The sequence below is a fragment of the Chelonoidis abingdonii genome, chromosome 1, assembly GCF_003597395.2.
Source record: "Chelonoidis abingdonii isolate Lonesome George chromosome 1, CheloAbing_2.0, whole genome shotgun sequence".
Lineage (NCBI taxonomy): Eukaryota > Metazoa > Chordata > Testudines > Testudinidae > Chelonoidis > Chelonoidis abingdonii.
Genome location: NC_133769.1, coordinates 124,747,220 through 124,766,137, shown reverse-complemented (window position 1 = coordinate 124,766,137; position 18,918 = coordinate 124,747,220). Strand labels below are relative to the sequence as shown.

The window sequence follows — 18,918 nt, the reverse complement described above, 5'->3', positions numbered from 1 at the left end:
CAACCACAGCGGCACGTAAGGAGATAAAACTTTTTTCAGAGTCAGGAATTCCCAGAAGCATAAGAGGCATTTTTGGGACATCCTGCACTACTTCAAGTTAGGCCTTCACCCTTTGTTTAACGCCTCGCCCCCCAATCAGAAAGCACAAAATGAACACATTTTCCCAGTGTGTGATTAGAAATGTACAGTGCACTGCTGGATAGTTTCTGCAGGTTTCAGACACAAACCAGAGACAACCTGCTTATTCATAACAGAAGAAACAAACTGGCTGAAGGAGAGAGTTTGAAGTTTTATTTTATAGCAAGCAAATTGTTCCACTTCTTTCTCCCCCCAGGCACTTTGCAAGTTCTCATTGAAGAAAGAAGGCTCAAAAATCCAGTTCAGTGCTTTCTCGTCTTTATTTCAGGAGAATTAACAGACAATGGGGAACTCTTCTATGGGCATGAGTTTTGAGATGTCTCTGTTTTAAAGTCCACTGTACTGAGCTACACTTTGACCAGCTAGGATTCAAGTTATTACAATTACTCTGATCCAAATAAACAGAAATCTCAAAATAGACTCTTTTGTATTAGGAATTAAATAATGGACAAGAGTTTTCTATATTCTATATCAGTGAGTTCCTGAAACAGGGACTCCTGGAATAAACCTTTATTTTAAAATATTCAGTGTTCTACAATACTAGACAAAACCACTGCAGCACCATTATTATAAGCTACATGGTTTTGGTACAGCAGAACACAGAAGAACTTTTCTTTTTAAAAGAGAAGCCTGTTTGAAACGTCACTCAAGATGAAAAAGCAAGTGTTGCTCCAGTTAGAATCCTACACAGAATAAGGTCCAGTACTGAGTTCAGTGAGGCGGTAAAAACTTATAACTTCTCACCTATGACTCATTACTGCTCACAAATACCTCTCTGTTTCCTTTATTATGCAAGCTGAACAACTTTGTCAAAATCTTTTCAGCAACAGTTTTACCTTGGGCAATATTTGCTAAGAGTACTCAATGGAAAGGTGTCACCTGGTCTCCATATAATGGATATTTCTTGAACCTGACTGCACACCCAGGAGTCCTCTCTATCTGAAATTAGGCCAAGCTGTGGAAACCATCCCATCCTCAGGAAGAAGCAACATGGAAAAGCTTGCTGACTTAGTAAGTTCTTTCTCAACCTTTCTGCTTGGGGAAATCATGTCCTATTGAAGTCAATGGCAAAACTCCCATCGACTTATAAAGGGACAATATTTCACCCCTTCTCTATGCTGAAAGAACACAATTTAAAAAAAAAACAAGACTCCAAGAGCTCTAGATACTAGAACAACTACTGATTTTCTGCAACAAGACATCTATTTACTGCTCAGTCTGTCCTCTGCCTCTCCTTTTTTAAATCCATTTAGCCTTCAGTGCACTGCCAAATGCAGACTTTTAATCTGCACCCAGTCCTGCAGATATTCATTAAAAAGACACTAAACATTTTGCTGCCTTAAGCAATGGCCTTTTCTACTGGGATTGAAGCACTTGACATTACAAATGTATATTCCTAAATTTTCAAGAGAGTCTACTGATTTTAAGTACGCCAAGTTTTGGTTTCCAGACTTGAGCCATCTTTAAAGTAGACTGGTTTTCAAAAAACACAGAACCTTGTTTCCTGACCATCATGCCCATTTAAAGTGTCTCATGTTTGGGACTGAAATACTGAAACACCATAAATCACTAGACACTTTTGAAAATGTAGGCCATAGTACTGGCTTAGGCCAGAACATCAGTGAGTCATAACTTTGACTTTCTTGGCTTATGTTTCTTTGGGTTACTACGTTAGAATAAGATTTGCCTGCTTGATTCACTCAGTGGATCTAAACATCAATTTTCTGCCAAATTAGGCAGAGCAGATAATTAAAATCCCGATCCGCATCTGAGCAGAGTTTTATAAAATATTACATATTCATAGGCCTAGCACAGCAATGCAAAACAGATTTTGGAATGAATTTTAAATTCTGTTGCTTTTCTATGAGGATTGAGTTTAACTGGAATTTGTAGGTAAAGTTTTTAGATTTTTTTTTATCTGGACAACCAACCGAAGTAATGACAAACTGCACATTATTTTCCAAATTGACAGTAGTGAACTCTGTAAAAACTGATATATATGACCATACAGAAGCATCTATTTCTCATTTAAAAGGCTGATGTTTGTGCAATTTTTGGAGGAGGGACAGAAGGTTTGGCAACCCTGTTCACTACACCAATTTCCGCAACCCAGTAAAGAAAAGAAGTAGCAGGTACTTTCTTAGGGGCAGAAACTTCTATGAAGTGGGTTTAGGCTTAGATCTTAGTACTTGTATAATGATCCTTGATATAACAGAATGATGAAAAGAAGATCTAAAGTGTGGTGGGTTTAGTTATTGACTCAAATAATTTCAACACCAGAGTTCTGTGCCCCTACAGGAAACCTCTTGATCATCAGACACCAGTCTCCTCTGAAGCACAGCCAACCCTATGACTTGGTTTCTATAGATGTATTTTTATCTATCAGCACGATACTATTATCAAAACTGCTGTTATTTCTTTGACTTTAGGATGAGCCAAGATAAAAAGTAGCTACGAACAATTCCCATAAAATTCTATGTCACCATCAGTTCTGTTTTTCCTTGTACTGTAGGGGAGTACCACAGAGCTTTATAATGGTATTTCATATGCAAACAGAAAAAATATAATTATCTACAATATTGGAAAATGCAGAGTTACAAACTTAATATACTGATTTAGATAAACAATGGCGTTAGAAAAGAGGCCAACATTTCTAATCCATCCTCCTGCCAATGCAACAATGTTCTCTGACTATTTCAGTTTGAACATGACCACTATTAAATCAAAGTTGTCACCATTTAACACTTTCTTTGGCCCTCTCCTGCAAACATCCATGTGACTAAATTTACTTATGTGAATAGTCCCACTCGCTTGAATAAACCTATTCAAATATGCATGTTTACAAGATTTAGCCCTTAATTTACCCCTTCAATACTCAACAGTAGCATATATTGTTGCTGATTTTCTTAAATTCCGCCCTTAGCAGGACAAGCTCAGCAGACAAAGTAACAAATTCCAGAAAAACAAGGCATCCAACCCCAAATTACAAGAGAGCAGCGAGAGAAAAATCCATAACTGAATAACTGACCTGTGATCCTCTGGACCCTCGTTTGTGGTCCCATTCAGAATGCCCCATGAGCTAAAAAAGGGGGAAAAAACAAAGTTTATGGTAAGCAATAGGTTATGCTGATTTGCTATAAATGGAAGAGTAGTGTTCTTTGGTGTTCTATATAGTTTTTCTTTTAAAAGGTGTTTGCTTATTTTTCCTGTTTAATTAAATATACATTTTTGCGTATTATCTATGCTTATTACTTTAATTTTGCATGTGTAAAATTGTTAGGGTCAGATCACATCAGCTCCTATACAAACAAAACAGATTGTGCTTGTGAACGTAAAATTCCCACTCACATTGACAAAGATTTGGCCAGGTGTTCAATATGGCCTTGGCAAGAGGGACATTACTACATATTAACACTGGGTTATCAAGAAGAGTTGACTGTTGACGACATGTCAATGTACATCTTACATCAGGTGTAAAGGGTACATTCTCTGAGAGGAAATAAGATAAAATCACTCCACTATGTTGGGAAAAAAAGGCAAAGTCATTTGTGAAACAGATGAGATGAGCTCAATGTTTTCTAAACATCTCACTCATTGAAACTAAGATTTCTGACAGCATACAACTGCTAAAGGAACATTGTTCATGCTTAACTTATTTTCTGTGGGCCAAATTCTACTCTCAGGTACATACATGCAAGTTAATCTTCATGAGATTGCACTGACGTAAGTGCAGCCACCAGACATGGGATTGCATTGAGTTCTGTGGGGTTGTATGAGCATCCCTAAGGGTAGCAAATGGGCAAAGACCAAGAAAACAAGAGCAATTAATCTTTGCTACTCATATAAACATAACTTTATTCAAATATACAAACAACAACGTGAACATATGAGGATGAATATAAAATGAGTGAACTCATTACTAATTATCCCAAATTCTTTTCCTTGCTTGTCTTCACTTCACAATTTCTCCCTGTCTCCATGTGCCTTCCCATAGGAAAGGATGGTACAACCAGAATCCACATACTTGGTTCAGCACTAAGACAACTAAATTTTACAGTTCATGCTTCTTGCTATATGTGCCCTGGACACTCTGATCACAAGATAAAAAGCATTAAAGCTGCTCTTTAGAAGAAGGAAAAGCCACACATACACATATACAAAAATTCTCATCTGTTTCAATTGTTCCTTCCTGTCGCTTCCTTCATGGGCCCCCCATCATATGTAGTTCTTTCCCCTCACAGTTTGAGATAAAAGATCATACAGATGACTGCTCCATAATCAGAAAAAAATGCAAACTGCAAGGTCTGACCCATCTTGACCCTTTTTGTTAAAACTAGAATCTAGTTACTCAATGGTGATGACTGTGGCAAAGAAAGCATTCTTTGAAGGTATTCCCCTGGAGATCGGAGTATAGCAAGAGTTCCATGGTTGCTGGGCAGACATGCAGGCTAGGTAGCTAAGAAGGGCAGTGTATACATGGAATGCATAAAATCTTGATATAAATACATAAAATATAATAAAAAACAACTAGCAATGACTAGGTCTAAGGCCAACTGAGGAGGAAATAAAAAATAGGAGGAAAACAGAATATATATGTAAAAAAAGATCATTTCGTTTGTAAGTTGCATCCCCTTCCCCTCCTCTATTTATATTATTTTAGTCTCTCTCTCTTCCGGCTTCCTCTCTAATTGTACACTTAGTATTTTGAACAGACATCTAATAAATGATAGGGTAGCATATATAGGTCAAGAAAATGTAGAAAGGTACAAACTCTGTGACCCTAGGCACCCCTGTATTCACACCCAACACACTTTTGCAGTAACATATGTACAATATAAGTCTTAAGGTATCATAGGAAAGCTAACACCACACTGGTTATTAATATCATTGTAAAATACATGTTAACTTTATATTTGAAGTTACGAATTCCCTCCGTAGGAGATTACTAATGTGCTTTTGAAGCAGAAAAGTCTGGGGAGAGGATAAACAGGCTTTTTTTTTTCCCCTCAGTCAAAGGAAAGGTCAATGCCCCATCCAGGTTCAAACACAAAATCGTAGGACTAGGAGTGACTTCAAAAGGTCATCTAGTCTATTCCCCTGCTCTCATGGCAGGACTAAGTATTATCTAGACCATCCTGGACAGGTGTTTGTCTAACTTGCTCTTAAAAATCTCCAATGATGGAGATTCCACAACCTTCCTAGGCAATTTATTCCAGCGCTTAATCACCCCGACAGGAATTTTTTCCTAATGTCCAACCTAAACTGCTGTTGCTGCAATTTAAGCCCACAGCTTCTTGTCTTGTCCTCAGAGGATAAGGACATTTTTTCTCCCTCCTCCTTGTAACAAACTTTTATGTACTTGAGAACTGTTATGTCTTCTCTCAGTTTTCTCTTCTCCAGATTAAACAAATCCAATTTTCTCACTCTTACTGCATAGGTCATGTTTTCTAGACCTTTAATCATTTTTGTTGTCCACATCTTTCCTGAAATGTGGTGCCCAGAACTGAACACAGTAGTCCAGTTGAGGCCATATCTCATGGAGCAGAACGGAATTAGCAACCTCAGTCATTGATTAGCATATCTGAGGCTGCAGGGACAGTTCAATTTGTATTGTAAAAAGTACCAGGTCGGGGAAAGAAACAGCATGGAATCTTCTCCATCAGACTCCATGGGTCCTTTTCTCGCAGCAGGAGCATGGAACTTTGAGAAGAATACATTTAAAAAGTTCAGTGAACTATAAAAGAGAGGGACAAACCCCAAAGTTACCTTTTACTTGGCATTTTGTAAGAAATCCTAACCAAGGAGGTGGTCAGACATCTTGCTGGAAGGAGATGTGGTAAGAATCTTACCTTGAACAAGACTGTAGTTTTGTTAAGTTTTAGTCACTAGAAAACATTTTCCACTTTTATGTGTCGATAATCATTTCTGACTTTATTCCTTATACTTAAAACCTCTGATTAAATAAACTTGTTTTACTTTTATTCTATATCAGCCCAGTGCTGTGTTTGACTTGAAGTGATTATTAATGCCAGTTAAAGCAACAAGCTGCAGGCTTGTGTCTCTTTAAAGGAGCAATTAACCTTATTACTCCTCGGAATGTTCCTGCAGAGGGCTGGACATCTCAGGGAAGACTGTTCTGTGGAAATTTCGGGGTGCATTAGGGGTCACTTGGGTAGTCATAACCAAGGGTGGTGGAGATCAGAGTGTGACTATGGTGTAAACAAGTAGGCTGCTGGAGTCCGAGTTGCTGAACCAGGGTGCCTTATCACACAGATAGTAAAATGGTTACTCACCTTCTCATAACTGTTGTTCTTTAAGACATGTTGGTCATATCAATTCCAATTAGGCATGTGTGCAGTTCACAAGGAGGTTTTTCCCCTAGCAGCACCCGTCAGATCAGCTGTGGAGCCCCCTGGAGTCATGCCTTCATGGCACTGCATATAGGGCCTTGCCTACCTACTGCCTCTCCAGTTCCTTCTTGCCAGATATTTTGACAGAGGGGAAGGTGGGTGGGTTTGGAATGGATATGAACAACACATCTTGAAGAACAACAATTACGAGATGGTGAGTGTGACATTGCACCCCATAATGCTTTATGGAAATATGATTATGAATGTAAATATGACATAACTGGAATGTGTGTTATGCTACATATGCCATGTAACACATTTTTGCAAAGATCAAGTTCTTCTGAATGTATTCATCCTATTTGTATGCATGTATCATTTTTATATCCAAAGTTATGAGCACTCGCTCCATGCTTGTATTTGAAGTGTTTGCTGTAGAAAGCACTTAAAGCAAATTTGGTCAACGCAGCGTGAAGGGGTTATTCAAGTAAATGGAAGTACTTGGTTAACAATGGACCTTGAGAGATGCCAATCCACATCTGAGCTTTTGGCTTGGCCTGTAGACAACTGAGTCATGCATGGACATGTGTCTTGCCCATGTGACTCAAACTTCATGTTGAGCTGTGATTCTACACAGGAGGAGAGGGCGGTTTCCATCCACAAGAGAGAAACTATATGAACCCCTAGATACTCCTCCCTTTTGTCTTCAGCTGGCTAAAGAGGCAGCCTCTCCACCCCCAGAAGGATACCTGAAAGAAGCTAGAACAAAGGACAGTAACTATGGGGGTGAGAGTGATTGCTGGACCCAGACTAGAAGGAGGCTAGTCTGTAAAACAAGCTTATTGGAACATCTCTAAGCGTGAGACTTCATCTGTAATCACTTCCTTACTGTATTAGGCTTAGACTTATGTGTTTTGTTTTCTTTTGTTTGGTAATTCACTTTATTCTGTCTATTATTACTTGGAATCACTTAAATCTTACTTTTTGTATTTAATACAATCACGTTTTATGTATTAATTAACCCAGAGTATGTATTAATGCCTGGGGGAGGGCAAATAGCTGTGCATACCTCTCTATCAGTGTTATAGAGGGTGAACAATTTATGAGTTTACCCTGTATAAGCTTTATACCAGGTAAAACAGATTTATTTGGGGTTTGAATCCCATTGGGAGTTGGGTATCTGAGTGCTAGAGACAATAGCACTTCTTAAGTTGTTTTCAGTTAAGCTTGCAGCTTCTAGGGGATGTGGTTTAGACTTGGATCTGTGTTTGCAGCAGGCAAACATGTCTGGCTCAAACAGGGCAAGGTACTGAAGTCCCGGGCTGGCAGGGAAAACGGGCTCAGAGATAGTCTAGGCACATCAGGTGGTAGTCCCAAAGGGGATTTCTGTGATCCAACCCATCACAGTGAGTAACCATTTTTTTTTCTTCGAGTGCTTGCTCATATCAATTCCAATTAGGCGACTCCCAAGCCTTATCTAGGAGTTTGTGGAATCACTGATTGAAGCGCCACCCTGCCGAACACTATATCATCCCTGGGGTGCTGGGTGATGGCATAATGTGAAGTGAGGATGACCATGTAGCCAACCTAAATATCTATTGGATCGGTACCTGGGCCAGGAAGGCCACTGAAGATGCCTGAGCTCTGGTGGAGCGTGCAGTCAGAGCAAGGGCAGGGACATCAATAAGGTTGTAACAAACCCTGATCCAGGATGTGATCCATGATGATATTCTTTGCGTGGCCACTGAGAGGCCTTTCATCCTGTCTGCCACAGCAACACACAGTTGGTTCGACTTACAGAACGGCTTGCCACACATCCAGGGAATGGATTCTCTACTCATGGCTATTGGCACGAGGTTTCGGGAAAAAGACCATAAGAAACAGGTCTTGATTGGCATGGAAATTCGAGACCACCTTTGGGAAGAATGCTGGGTGGGGTCACAGTTGCACCTTACCTTTGTAGAAAATGGTATACGGAAGGTTGGATGTGAGAGTCTTGAGCTCAGACACCCTTCTGGCTGATGCTATTGAAACCAAAAAGGCCATCTTATAGGAAAGGCCGAGAAGTGAGCATGTTGCTAGGAGCTCGAACGGGGGCCCCCTATCAGCCTATAAAGTACCAAGTTAAGGTCCTAAGTGGGGGTCAGCTGCTGAATATGAGGACATAATCCGTTCAACCCCTTGAAGGATTGCCGCACTATTTCGTTATGAAGATGGTGCGTCCATGCTCTCCTAGGTGAAATGCTGAGATGGCAGCCAGGTGAACCATTATCGAGGAGTGAGACAAGCTCTGCAGTTTCAACTTGCAGAAGTAGTCCAATATAAAGGGGACCGATGATTGTGTTGGAGGGATACCACTCTGCGGGCACCAAATTGCAAATCTCTTCCACTTGGCTAGGTAAGTTGCTCTGGTTGAAGGTTTTCTGCTACCCAGAAGAACCTCCCTAACGGGGTCTGAGCACGTGAACTCTAGTGGATTCAACCACACAGTTTCCAAGCCGTGAGGTGGAGAGACTCGAGATTCGGGTGTTGAAACCTTCCGTGACGCTGAGTGATGAGCAGTAGAGTGATTGGAGTATCTACCGATAGCTCCAGTAGTCTAGTGTACATAGCCAGGCTGGTGCCACCAGGATCACCAAGGTTCCGTCGCTCCAGATTTGAGAAGGATCTTGTGAATCAGTAGTATAGGCAGGAATGCGTAGAACAGGCAGTCCTTCCATGGAAGCAGAATCATGTCCGCCAATGAATCCAGGCTGTGGTTCAGGAAAGAGAAGAATTAGGTACTTCCTGTTAGCCCTTGTGGCAAACAGATTGATCTGGGGAATTCCCCACTGCTGGAAAATATTGTTTCTTACATCCGGGCGGAGAGACCACTTGTGATTGTGAAAAGACCTGCTGAGGTGGTCTGCTAGTTCATTCTGCGACCCTGGAAGATAAGATGTTTCCAAAAGCATGGAGTGTGCTGTGCAGAACTCCCAGAGCGTGAGGGCTTCCTGACACAGGGGAGAGGAGCATGCTCCCCCTTGTCTGTTGATATAAAACATCGCTGTTGTATTGTCTGTCAGGACAGATAAGCACTTGCCCTCCAGGAGAGGCCAAAAGGCCTGACATGCCAGCCGGACCACTCTGAGCTCCCTTACATTGATGTTAAGCATCAGCTCCTTCTGAGACCAGAGGCCCTGAGTTCTGTGCCCCCCATCTCATGGCTGAGGCATCAGTGGTCAGATATAGGGATGGACGGCGTTTGGAAAACGTGACCCCAGCACACACCAAGTGAGGGTCAAGCCACCAGTGAAGAGACTTGAGCACCTGGGCTCCGGGAAGGAGCTGGTGTCTGACACTCAGGGGAGGAGTGCTGGGAGCGAGGACTCTGGATTCCTAGGTTTCCAGCTGGGCTCTAGTTGTTCGAGGGGGTGGGGGGAAGATGGAGACTAGGGCTCCAGATTCCTGGGTTCTGCCCTCAATGCCGGAGGGGAGCAGGGTCCAGTGACCTGGGGTGGGGAAAGAGGTGCGACCCAGATGTTCCCAGGGTCCAGCAGGCGGCGAGCCACGGTCCCCAGACTCGGGTTCGGGCTGTGGGATGTAGCCTGCCCCAGTACAAAGCCAAGCTCATCCCAGCACTGGGGCTCCAACCCTGGGGCAGCCTGCTGAGTCCAGGGAGCGGGGCCGGCCATGCTTGGGGCGGGCGCATGGCACAGCTGGGACCCAGTACCCTTCCCCACTTACAAGCCTCGCAAGCGCTGCAACTGTTGTGGGACTGGGTCCCTCTTCCTATCCCTGCCAGCAGGGCTGCTCAGACTCTGTGGACACCAGGTCGCGGTATGGCCACGCTAACCCAGTGACGGAGGTCAGGAAAGCATGTGCAAATGCCAACAGGAGGGGCGAAGAAGAGCGGGCTGGGTCAGGCAGGATTTTGAATGGCACGCTGCTGCCTGCCAGGGTCCTGGCCACCAGCAGGCAGCAGCATGCCACTGAAAATCAGCATGCGTGCCATCTCAGACACAACCGAAAAGGAGCATGCCAAGGCAGACGCCTGGGACTGGTGGTAAGCCCATGGAGTCCAGAAGAGCCACTGGTTCAGCATCTGAGCCGGTACCTGCCATTGTGGTGGCCATAGTACCAGGGGAAAGTTTGGGTCATCCCTGGTGTTTGGGAGTGCCAGCAGCTACGGTGTTGGCTTCTCTGGGACATACGAGTCAGTGTCCGATGCAGACTCCAATGAGTCCATACACGGGGATCACGACGGCATCATGCCCGTTGGTGCTGAGGATCAGCGCTGGGGCAATGTACATCATTGCCGAATCACAGCCGGCTTGCCACTGGACTACACTGGTGGCCTCTGAATCGTTTGGGGACTCGGGACCGCTGCCATGACACCGTGACCAGGGGATGCAGACGGGTCAGTGCAAGTTGCCAGGGCCCTATATGCAGCGCCATGAAGGCATGACTCCAGGGGGCTCCAGAGCTGACCCAACAGGTGCTGCTAGGGGAAAAACCTTCCAGAGAACTGTGCACACAGCGCACACACCTAATTGGAACTCATGGGAGAAAGCACTTGAAGAAGAACAGTGCATGCTTCTATGCTGGCTGGGAGTGTTCAGACAAGGAGCTACAGCAACAGAGCATTTTAAGGGAATCAGGGTTACAGGACAACAGTGACAAACTCTCACTGGTCACTGCACTGCAATTCAAACACCTACTTGCATAGTGAGAGAGAGAGGGAAATTAGAACTGATAGCCTTTCTGCTGACTCTGTAGCTTTATTGAAAATACTCTTCTGTTCCACTTACTTTGTTACTGAAAATGCTTGCTGTGCCAGTTTTCACCATTTGTTGCTTATTATTGCTACACTTATTACTGTATTAAACAGAGCCTGGATGTTGATATCTCAATGGATAACTGGTATTTTAAAAGCTGCAAAGAGGTCATCTACCTCAGCATATTGTTCCTCAATCCTGCTTCATCTTTACAGTAACTCCTCACTTAAAGTTGTCCCAGTTAAAGTTGTTTTGTTGTTACACTGCTGATCAATTTGGGAACATGCTCGTTTTAAGTTGCGCAATGCTCCCATCTAACATCCTTTGGCAGCCCCTGCTTTATCCACCGCTTGCAGGAAGAGCAGCCTGTTGCAGCTAACTGGTGGAGGCTTGTAACCACGGTGGACCAGCAGCCCCCCTATCAGCTCCCCACTCCTCTAAGTTCCTTGTGCTGCAGTGGCCAGCAGGCTAGCAATTGCAGCTGTCCCTCCCCCCCACTGCCATGTGCTGCTCTTGCACTCTGCCTTGGAGCTGCTCCCAGAGACTCCTGCTTGCTGTACGGGGGCGGGGGGGGGGGAAGGAAGGGAGGCTAATGTCAGGGTGTCCCCCTCCCCCTTGCTTCTACGCCCCGCTTACCCCTTCTCCTCCATATAGAGCAGAGTGGGGACACAGACAGAGACACTGGGGCAGCAGCTGCTGTTTCATCTTCCAGATATAAGATTATGCATTTAAGAGTGGGTCAGCTTACTTAAAGGGGCAGTGTGCATTTCTCTCTCTCCCCCACACACAAGATGTGTGTCTGTCTCTGTCTGCTATGCTGTCTCCCCTTGTGTGAGAGGCTACATTAACAACATGTGAACCCTTGAGGGCTCAGCCGAGTGCTAGTTCATCATTTAGGAGCAAGGCATTCCCTGGGAAATATCTCACCCTCTTCCACCCTCTGACTTCACCACTTCAACCAAGCTTCACAATCATCATAGCTATGAACAGTATTAAATTGTTTGTTTAAAACTTATACTATGTGTATATCTATATAATATACAGTTTTTTGTTTGGTGAAAAAAATTTCCCTGGAACCTAACTCTCCCTATTTACATTAATTCTTATGGAGAAATTGGATTCGCTTAACACTGTTTCACTTAAAGTCACATTTTCCAGGAACATAAACTACAACGTTAAGTGAGGAGTTACTGTACCTTGAACTCTCTGCTCTACTGCCTTGAGTCAACTCCCCAGACTTTAGCACTTATGGAAAGAAGCTACCTGCTTACTGAAATGGACAAGAAATTTGTCCACTTATCCTTGTCCTCAAATATTTCCAATGGCTCCCCATTTTTTTCGTGTTCCTCTAGGAAACTGCCCTTTTTGTTTCGACTTGTTTTAAACATTTGTACTGCATAGAACCTTTTCTCTCCACACCTCCCTCCTGTTCCCTCTACTTTCCTCATATTAGCCTCTTTCTTCCTGGTTTCTTCTTTGTCCCATCTCAAAATTTTGCAGCTGGAGGTGCAAGAACCATCTTCACTACAGCTCCTTGCATCTAGAACAGCCTTCCTGAGTCTCTCTTCCTCCTCCATGGTTCATCTATTATTAAATCTCATCCGAAACAAAGAGGAATTAACCCTCCCCCTTCCTTTTCCCCCACCAATCCCTGGTGAGTTTAGACTCAAGCCCTTGGATTCTAAAACAAGGAAAAAAAATCAATCAAGTTCTTAAAAAGAAAGCTTTTAATTAAAGAAAGAAAAAGTAAAAATTATCTCTGTAAAATCAGGATGGAAAATGCTTTACAGGGTACTCAGATTCATATAGACTAGAGGGACGAGATGGCAAAGTTACAGCAAACAGGAAGGTTAAATAATCCTCCCAGCAAAAATGACACATTTATCATAGTAAGAAAGCAAACATAAGACTAATGCTGCCTGCCTGGCTATACTTACTATTTGAAATATAAAGACTGGTTCAAAGATTGGGAAAGTCTGGGGTTCCATCGTCTGGTCACTCTTAAGCCTCCAAGAGCGAACAATGACAAAACAAAAAACACAAACAAAGACTTCCCTTCCACCAAGATAATTGTGAAAGTATCGTGGTCCCCCTAGTCATCGGTCACGTGTTAGCCAGGATGCCAACTGGAGCTTCTTAACCCCTGACAGGGAAAAGAGAACATTAACAATCTAACCAATCTTTTTGACAGGAGTCGGCATTTGTGCCACCAAATATGAGCAGGTTCGTGTAATGTGCACTCCCGAATCAACAAACTTTAAAAGTAAAAATAAAATATTTCGATTGAGGAAGTAGACAAAACAAAAACAGGTACCTGATCCAAATACAGGGGGCAAATGAACGTGCGAGTGGTACATCTAGTTCCAGTCAGGAGGAGCAGGACAGTAGTTCAGAGGCACTCAGGAGAATCAAAATGGCACTACAGAAGTTAGGGGCGCCCCTTCAGCCGCTGTCCCGTGAGTGCCGCACAAATGCAGTAGCGATGAATAACTAAAGGATTGCTTTCAGGGCTGTCAAAAATGAACAGAAAGCAAATTGGCTCTAGGCCACTGCTTTTAATTTAAAGAATTAAAAAGGGAAAAAACACACAGAGGACAGTAGCAGTTCCTTCCACCACCGATGGACAGCTCAGGCCAAATACAAAAAGGTGGCGCGCTTGGACCGGCCTAGTGGCCAGGGATACTTATGTCCAGTGCCACCTCTCGCGTAGCAACATCACACTGTTGCAGAACACGCGTCTGAGTTCCAGTCGTGTTGTCTCTAGCACTCTTTCCGTACAGCTACTTCTGAGTATTTCCGATCAAGCCAGGGCTAACCTAATGGCCCCTTGCCAGGACACTGATCTAACGCTCAGCACGGTCATCCCAGCTACAAACTTGCCTTCATTCCACACGGACTTTGGCTGCACGCTCGCATAGGAAGTCCTCCCGCTTCCTACTCAGCGAGTCTCCACAATATACTCTGAATTATTCCGTTTCGTGCTGCAGGGGGATTAGAAGAGCTGTGCTAGTTGGAGATTCATCTGAGTTTACACGTGGCGGAGGTAAGGACGCTCAGATGGTGGATTAACAATAAGGGTGTTGTTGTTCTTTTAGCTTTCCTCTTCACACTAATAACGATCAAAGTGTTAGCTCGGGAAGGGGGGCCTATAGAATTCAACACCCCGCACACGCCCACCACTCCACGCACCACCGTGCCACCGCCCGCCCCCCCCCCGCCCCGAGGATGTCAAGTTAGCCTAAGAGTCGCTGGAAATACATTAGAATTACTCACTGCTTATGCCTAGTAATGGTTTGGCTCCAATTTGACTTAGCAATACCTCCATAGTAGATAGTAGCATAAAACACAACATCAGGAACCCATCAGTTCAGTTCATTTCTCAACAATGGGTCTCATTGAAATCGGCATGTTGTGTTTTTGCTGCTGCCACAGATATGGCCCCAACCCGCAATGCAAACGTAGCACCATTGTTCTCAACGGCACTCCGGAGCAGTGATTATATGTAGCACATTTTACTACAATTAACAGCGGGGTGTAACGCGACATGAAATAAGAAAATTCCAGGACAGGAAGACTTCTACAAATCCAAGGCCTGATGTCAACGACCATAATAGAACTGAGGATAGAGAGGGTTAGAAGCCGTGCCTACAGCCCAACGACATTCTTCTTTTATAACCTACAGAATCTGGTGCATTAAACTTTGGTCCAGCAAAAATAACAGAAATAACGGTACTTTCTCTTTCCCTGTCAAGCTAAACAGTTCTTTGTTCACATCTGCAGTGGGCCGTCAGACAAAAGGGGGGGGGGGGGTGGAAATCACTCTTGTTCCAGAGCTTTGGGTTTTATAAGCACACACAAATACAGTAGTTGTAACACAACCTTCCACATAACCTTTGCAAGCACAACATGTTTTTCTATAATGGTCCAATTTACTAGCTACTGCATTGTTTACCTCTGCATGCCACACTTTGTTAGGTAAGTTGTGAAGTTTGAAAAGATTTCTTTTCAATGGGTAATCAGTGAGTGCTGGAAAACAACATAGAGAACACCAGTTATGTCAGACTAATGCTACTCCAAATTTGCTATTTCTACAAGTTTAACAAAAATCAGGAGATGAAGACAATTAAATTGTTTTTAAAATACCACAGTCAGAAAGACACAAAGTCTAGATGAGTCTATTCTCAATCTTTTGAAATTATGAGTGAAGGAAGCACAGCTTTATTGGACCAGGACATGCACGAGAAAGAAGACAGACATGAGAATGGATTTTAAGTGGCAGGTTGCACGTTTATTAACTTTAATATCAAAAGGTGGGCAAAACTCTTTACCAAACTAAAGGTACAAAATTAAAAGGAGAGAGAGAAATGCAGAAGCATAGGTAAAAGTGGGCCAGCCATAGTGAGACTGTAGGCTGGTACATCTTTTATAAAGTCTTTTATAAAGACTGCTGCTATCTTGTTCTCTAGAATCTGAGCTTTCATTGTTAAAATGAATTAAGTCTCTAATCCTCTTGGTTGTGAAGAAAATGTTCAAAATGTTAACCAGATGTAAACTGATGTAGTACTGTTTGTCAAAGTCTGCAAAAATCCCGACAGAACAGCATCAATTGCCCCTATTCATCTGGAAGGCTGTTCACACTGAAGCATAATGAACATTTAAAAGTGAATACAGCATTACCAACTCTCACAATGTTAATGAGAGTTTGGGGAGATTTGGTGTTTTTCTCAAATCCCCAGTTTCCTGAGAGATATGATTAAGTGAGAATCGCAGCTTTTATTAAAAAACACATTCCATATTTCTGGTTCCTATGAGGGTAGAGAAAAGCTTGTAAAGGTGATCAAAGTTAGTTTTATACAAATATCATGACTTTTTTAGGCCTGACTGATGATTTTTGACCACTTGAGACAGGTAATACTGGGAATATTGTTGACTATGTCACCGTTGACCAAAGCATGAAAGATCTGTGTAACATGGGTACTGTGTGCGTGTGTGTGTGTGTGCCCGCAAAAAGGTGGTTATTTCACTTACGTTTTTTAGGAAATGGTATAATGCAGCATTTTGAAAGTGCAGGCTGGTTTATTTAAGCAGCAAATCTTACATCCCGATGGAGCTTTATCAGAAGAAATGAGGAGTTGCTTTAAGTACTTCTGAGCACCAATAAAGAGTAGTAAAGTTTAGTGTTTCATACAGGACTGTATATCAATCTATATCATGGAAGGAGGATTCTAAATGACTAAAAAAAAAGGAGGCTAAAAGATAGGTTTCTAGGCACTAAAATCCACTTTTTTAACAGGTAGGTTCTTTTCATAGGTTCTACGTCTAGCCCACAGGGATCTATTATTCTGGCCTTTTTATTTAGTATATTATGAGTGTGGATGGATAGCCAAAATTACACCTAAAACATGCACAGAAGAGAAGAATGGTAACATAATCCAAAGCCCACTGAACTAAATAAGTGTCTGTCTATTTGGTGGGCTTAGGATCAAGTCCAGGAGGCAGAGAGAGATATGATATAATCTTAATACAAGTGCTTCGGCGATACAGAAAGTACATCATTTTCTTCCTTTGGATAAGAGAACATAGATCAAAATTGGACTCTTATGTTCTCACCACCTTAGCCATAAATCAGATTCTTGTTGTCCCCTAACAAATAAATGAAAAGTAAGTACAAATGAAAAGCTGCAGAACAGCCTCTCAGGGTATTCTGTAAATGTGAGCCAAATGCTCAATTACTCTCCTGCCTTCTGTGTTTCTCTGGTAGATTATTTCCCCTGTGGATAATATGTCCTGAACCTTTGAGAATCTGTATATGTGATTTGGGAATGGTTGGAAGTGCTTTATTTTTTTTATTTTTTTTTGAAATCCAGAAAAAAATAATGGAGCATCTAGCAACAACGAGCAGCTACAAAAGTCTTACGATTTTTGGCTGACAAACGGCTGGTGGTTGTAGGCGTAGCTCACAATTTGAGCTCTTTCTAATTTGGGTAGTAGCTGCAAACATGTCTGGATATGGGGATGTAACCACTACACATGAGAAGAAACCCCATGTTTTGATCTTCACCAACCAAAAGCCTTAACGTATTTGTGTTTCCCAGCTGTAGAATAAGAACAACACTTTCCACCAGATTTCACTCAGAAGATATGGAGATATAAAAAGTATTTGCATACAACATAATAAAGTGCACAATGAGTGCTACCCACTATTGGTACGTATTCATTGGATATAGATAATCATTTTACTAACAGAGTATTATGTCTGTTGTTCTTTATATCATAAAGAAAAATCCCTTCTCAATGGAATGCTCCAAAATATGGAAAACAAACCTTTGCAAACAACCACTCAACTCCCCAGGTTCTAAGCATGGCCAGCTTTAAAGGACAAGAAAAGACAAGCAACTATTTGGGGCTTTGTACAGACTTGCATCTCACGTGCTTGCCTGATTTAGCCCTTTGGCAGTGGGACAACAGGGGCTACAACTTTTGCACCCACTCTCTCCCAACAGCTTGGAGTCTTACAAATCACAAAGGTCAGGTTCTGTTTTGAGACCTGCAAGAAGAGATGCCTTTTTACCGCTTTTTGGTCCAAAAAGGATTATTCAAAAGTTCAAGGCTTGCTGGATGACAGCTGGGGGTGGAGGCAATTTTTAAAACGGAAAGAGGCTTGAAATGGTTTGAGTTAGTCCGAGAAACACAGCACTAACCCATGTTTAAGGTTTAATTGGCAGGGTCTGTAAGGCAGTGGGATCAGCCTGAGCTTTTTCCTTGTAGAGCAAATGCTTAATGAGCACTATGAAGTTGGTATCATAATAAAACTGGAAGCTACTCAGTCAGATTCTATGGGGTCGTTAGCTGAGTGTCACGGTCTGGATCGTGGGTATGCCATAGTCAAGCAACTAATAATATTAACACAAGACGGCATGCAAAGTAGAGCTAAACATAAGAAGTCTTAAAGCAGTCAGTTAACAGGATACCAGGCAGCAGGGAACATGGAAAGTAAAACTCTCAACAAGTAAAATAATAAAGGAGATAGTGGTTGGTACTGCAGCACATGAGAACAACATGAAAGGAAATAACAAAACGGTGAAGAAGCTGTCTTAAGGACACAATCCACAGACTCCATTCCAAAGGAATAACAGGAATGAGATTATATTTGGTTCTGGAAGAGGAAGCAAAAAAAGATTACGTTTTTGAGGACTTCTCTCATGGTAGCATATGACGTTTGATAATATTTCCAGATAAACTTCTGTAGAGATCCTGGCTTCACTGCATGGGGACAAAAGGAACCTGGATATATAGTGAGGCAAACTGGAACTGACAGCAGTGTAGTTTAATGCAGGAACAATTATGTACCCATTGATCAATACATTGACTGGAAACAAGCATGTTTAACTTTCTACAGTAAATAGGTTGCATTAGAAAAAATGAAGGGAATTAATTTTTGGTGAAGCATCCACCTACCCTCATCCCCTTACCAGGATGAGTTATATTCCGCCACAAACCCCTTGTTCCACGTTGATAATATTACTAAACAAATTAAATTGCTAACAGTAATGCCACAGAATTTCTCACTTCTCCAAGTAATCGGTTTATATATAAGATGTTACTTTTGAACACTCAAGTTTTTGGCGGAAGACCCCTGGAAAAATATTCTGTACTGCAACCACAATAAATTATAT

At 42.4% G+C, this 18,918-nt stretch overlaps 1 protein-coding gene across 1 annotated transcript in view; it reads right to left on the bottom strand.

Annotated features, from left to right (window-relative positions):
• The window catches only part of PDE3A (phosphodiesterase 3A), a 393,181-nt gene that overhangs the window by 132,804 nt on the left and 241,459 nt on the right, over positions 1–18,918 (bottom strand). Inside the window, exon 2 of the mRNA XM_032796048.2 lies at positions 3,167–3,217. Coding sequence (XP_032651939.1) covers positions 3,167–3,217 — 51 coding nt within the window. The remainder of the gene's footprint in view (positions 1–3,166; positions 3,218–18,918) is intronic.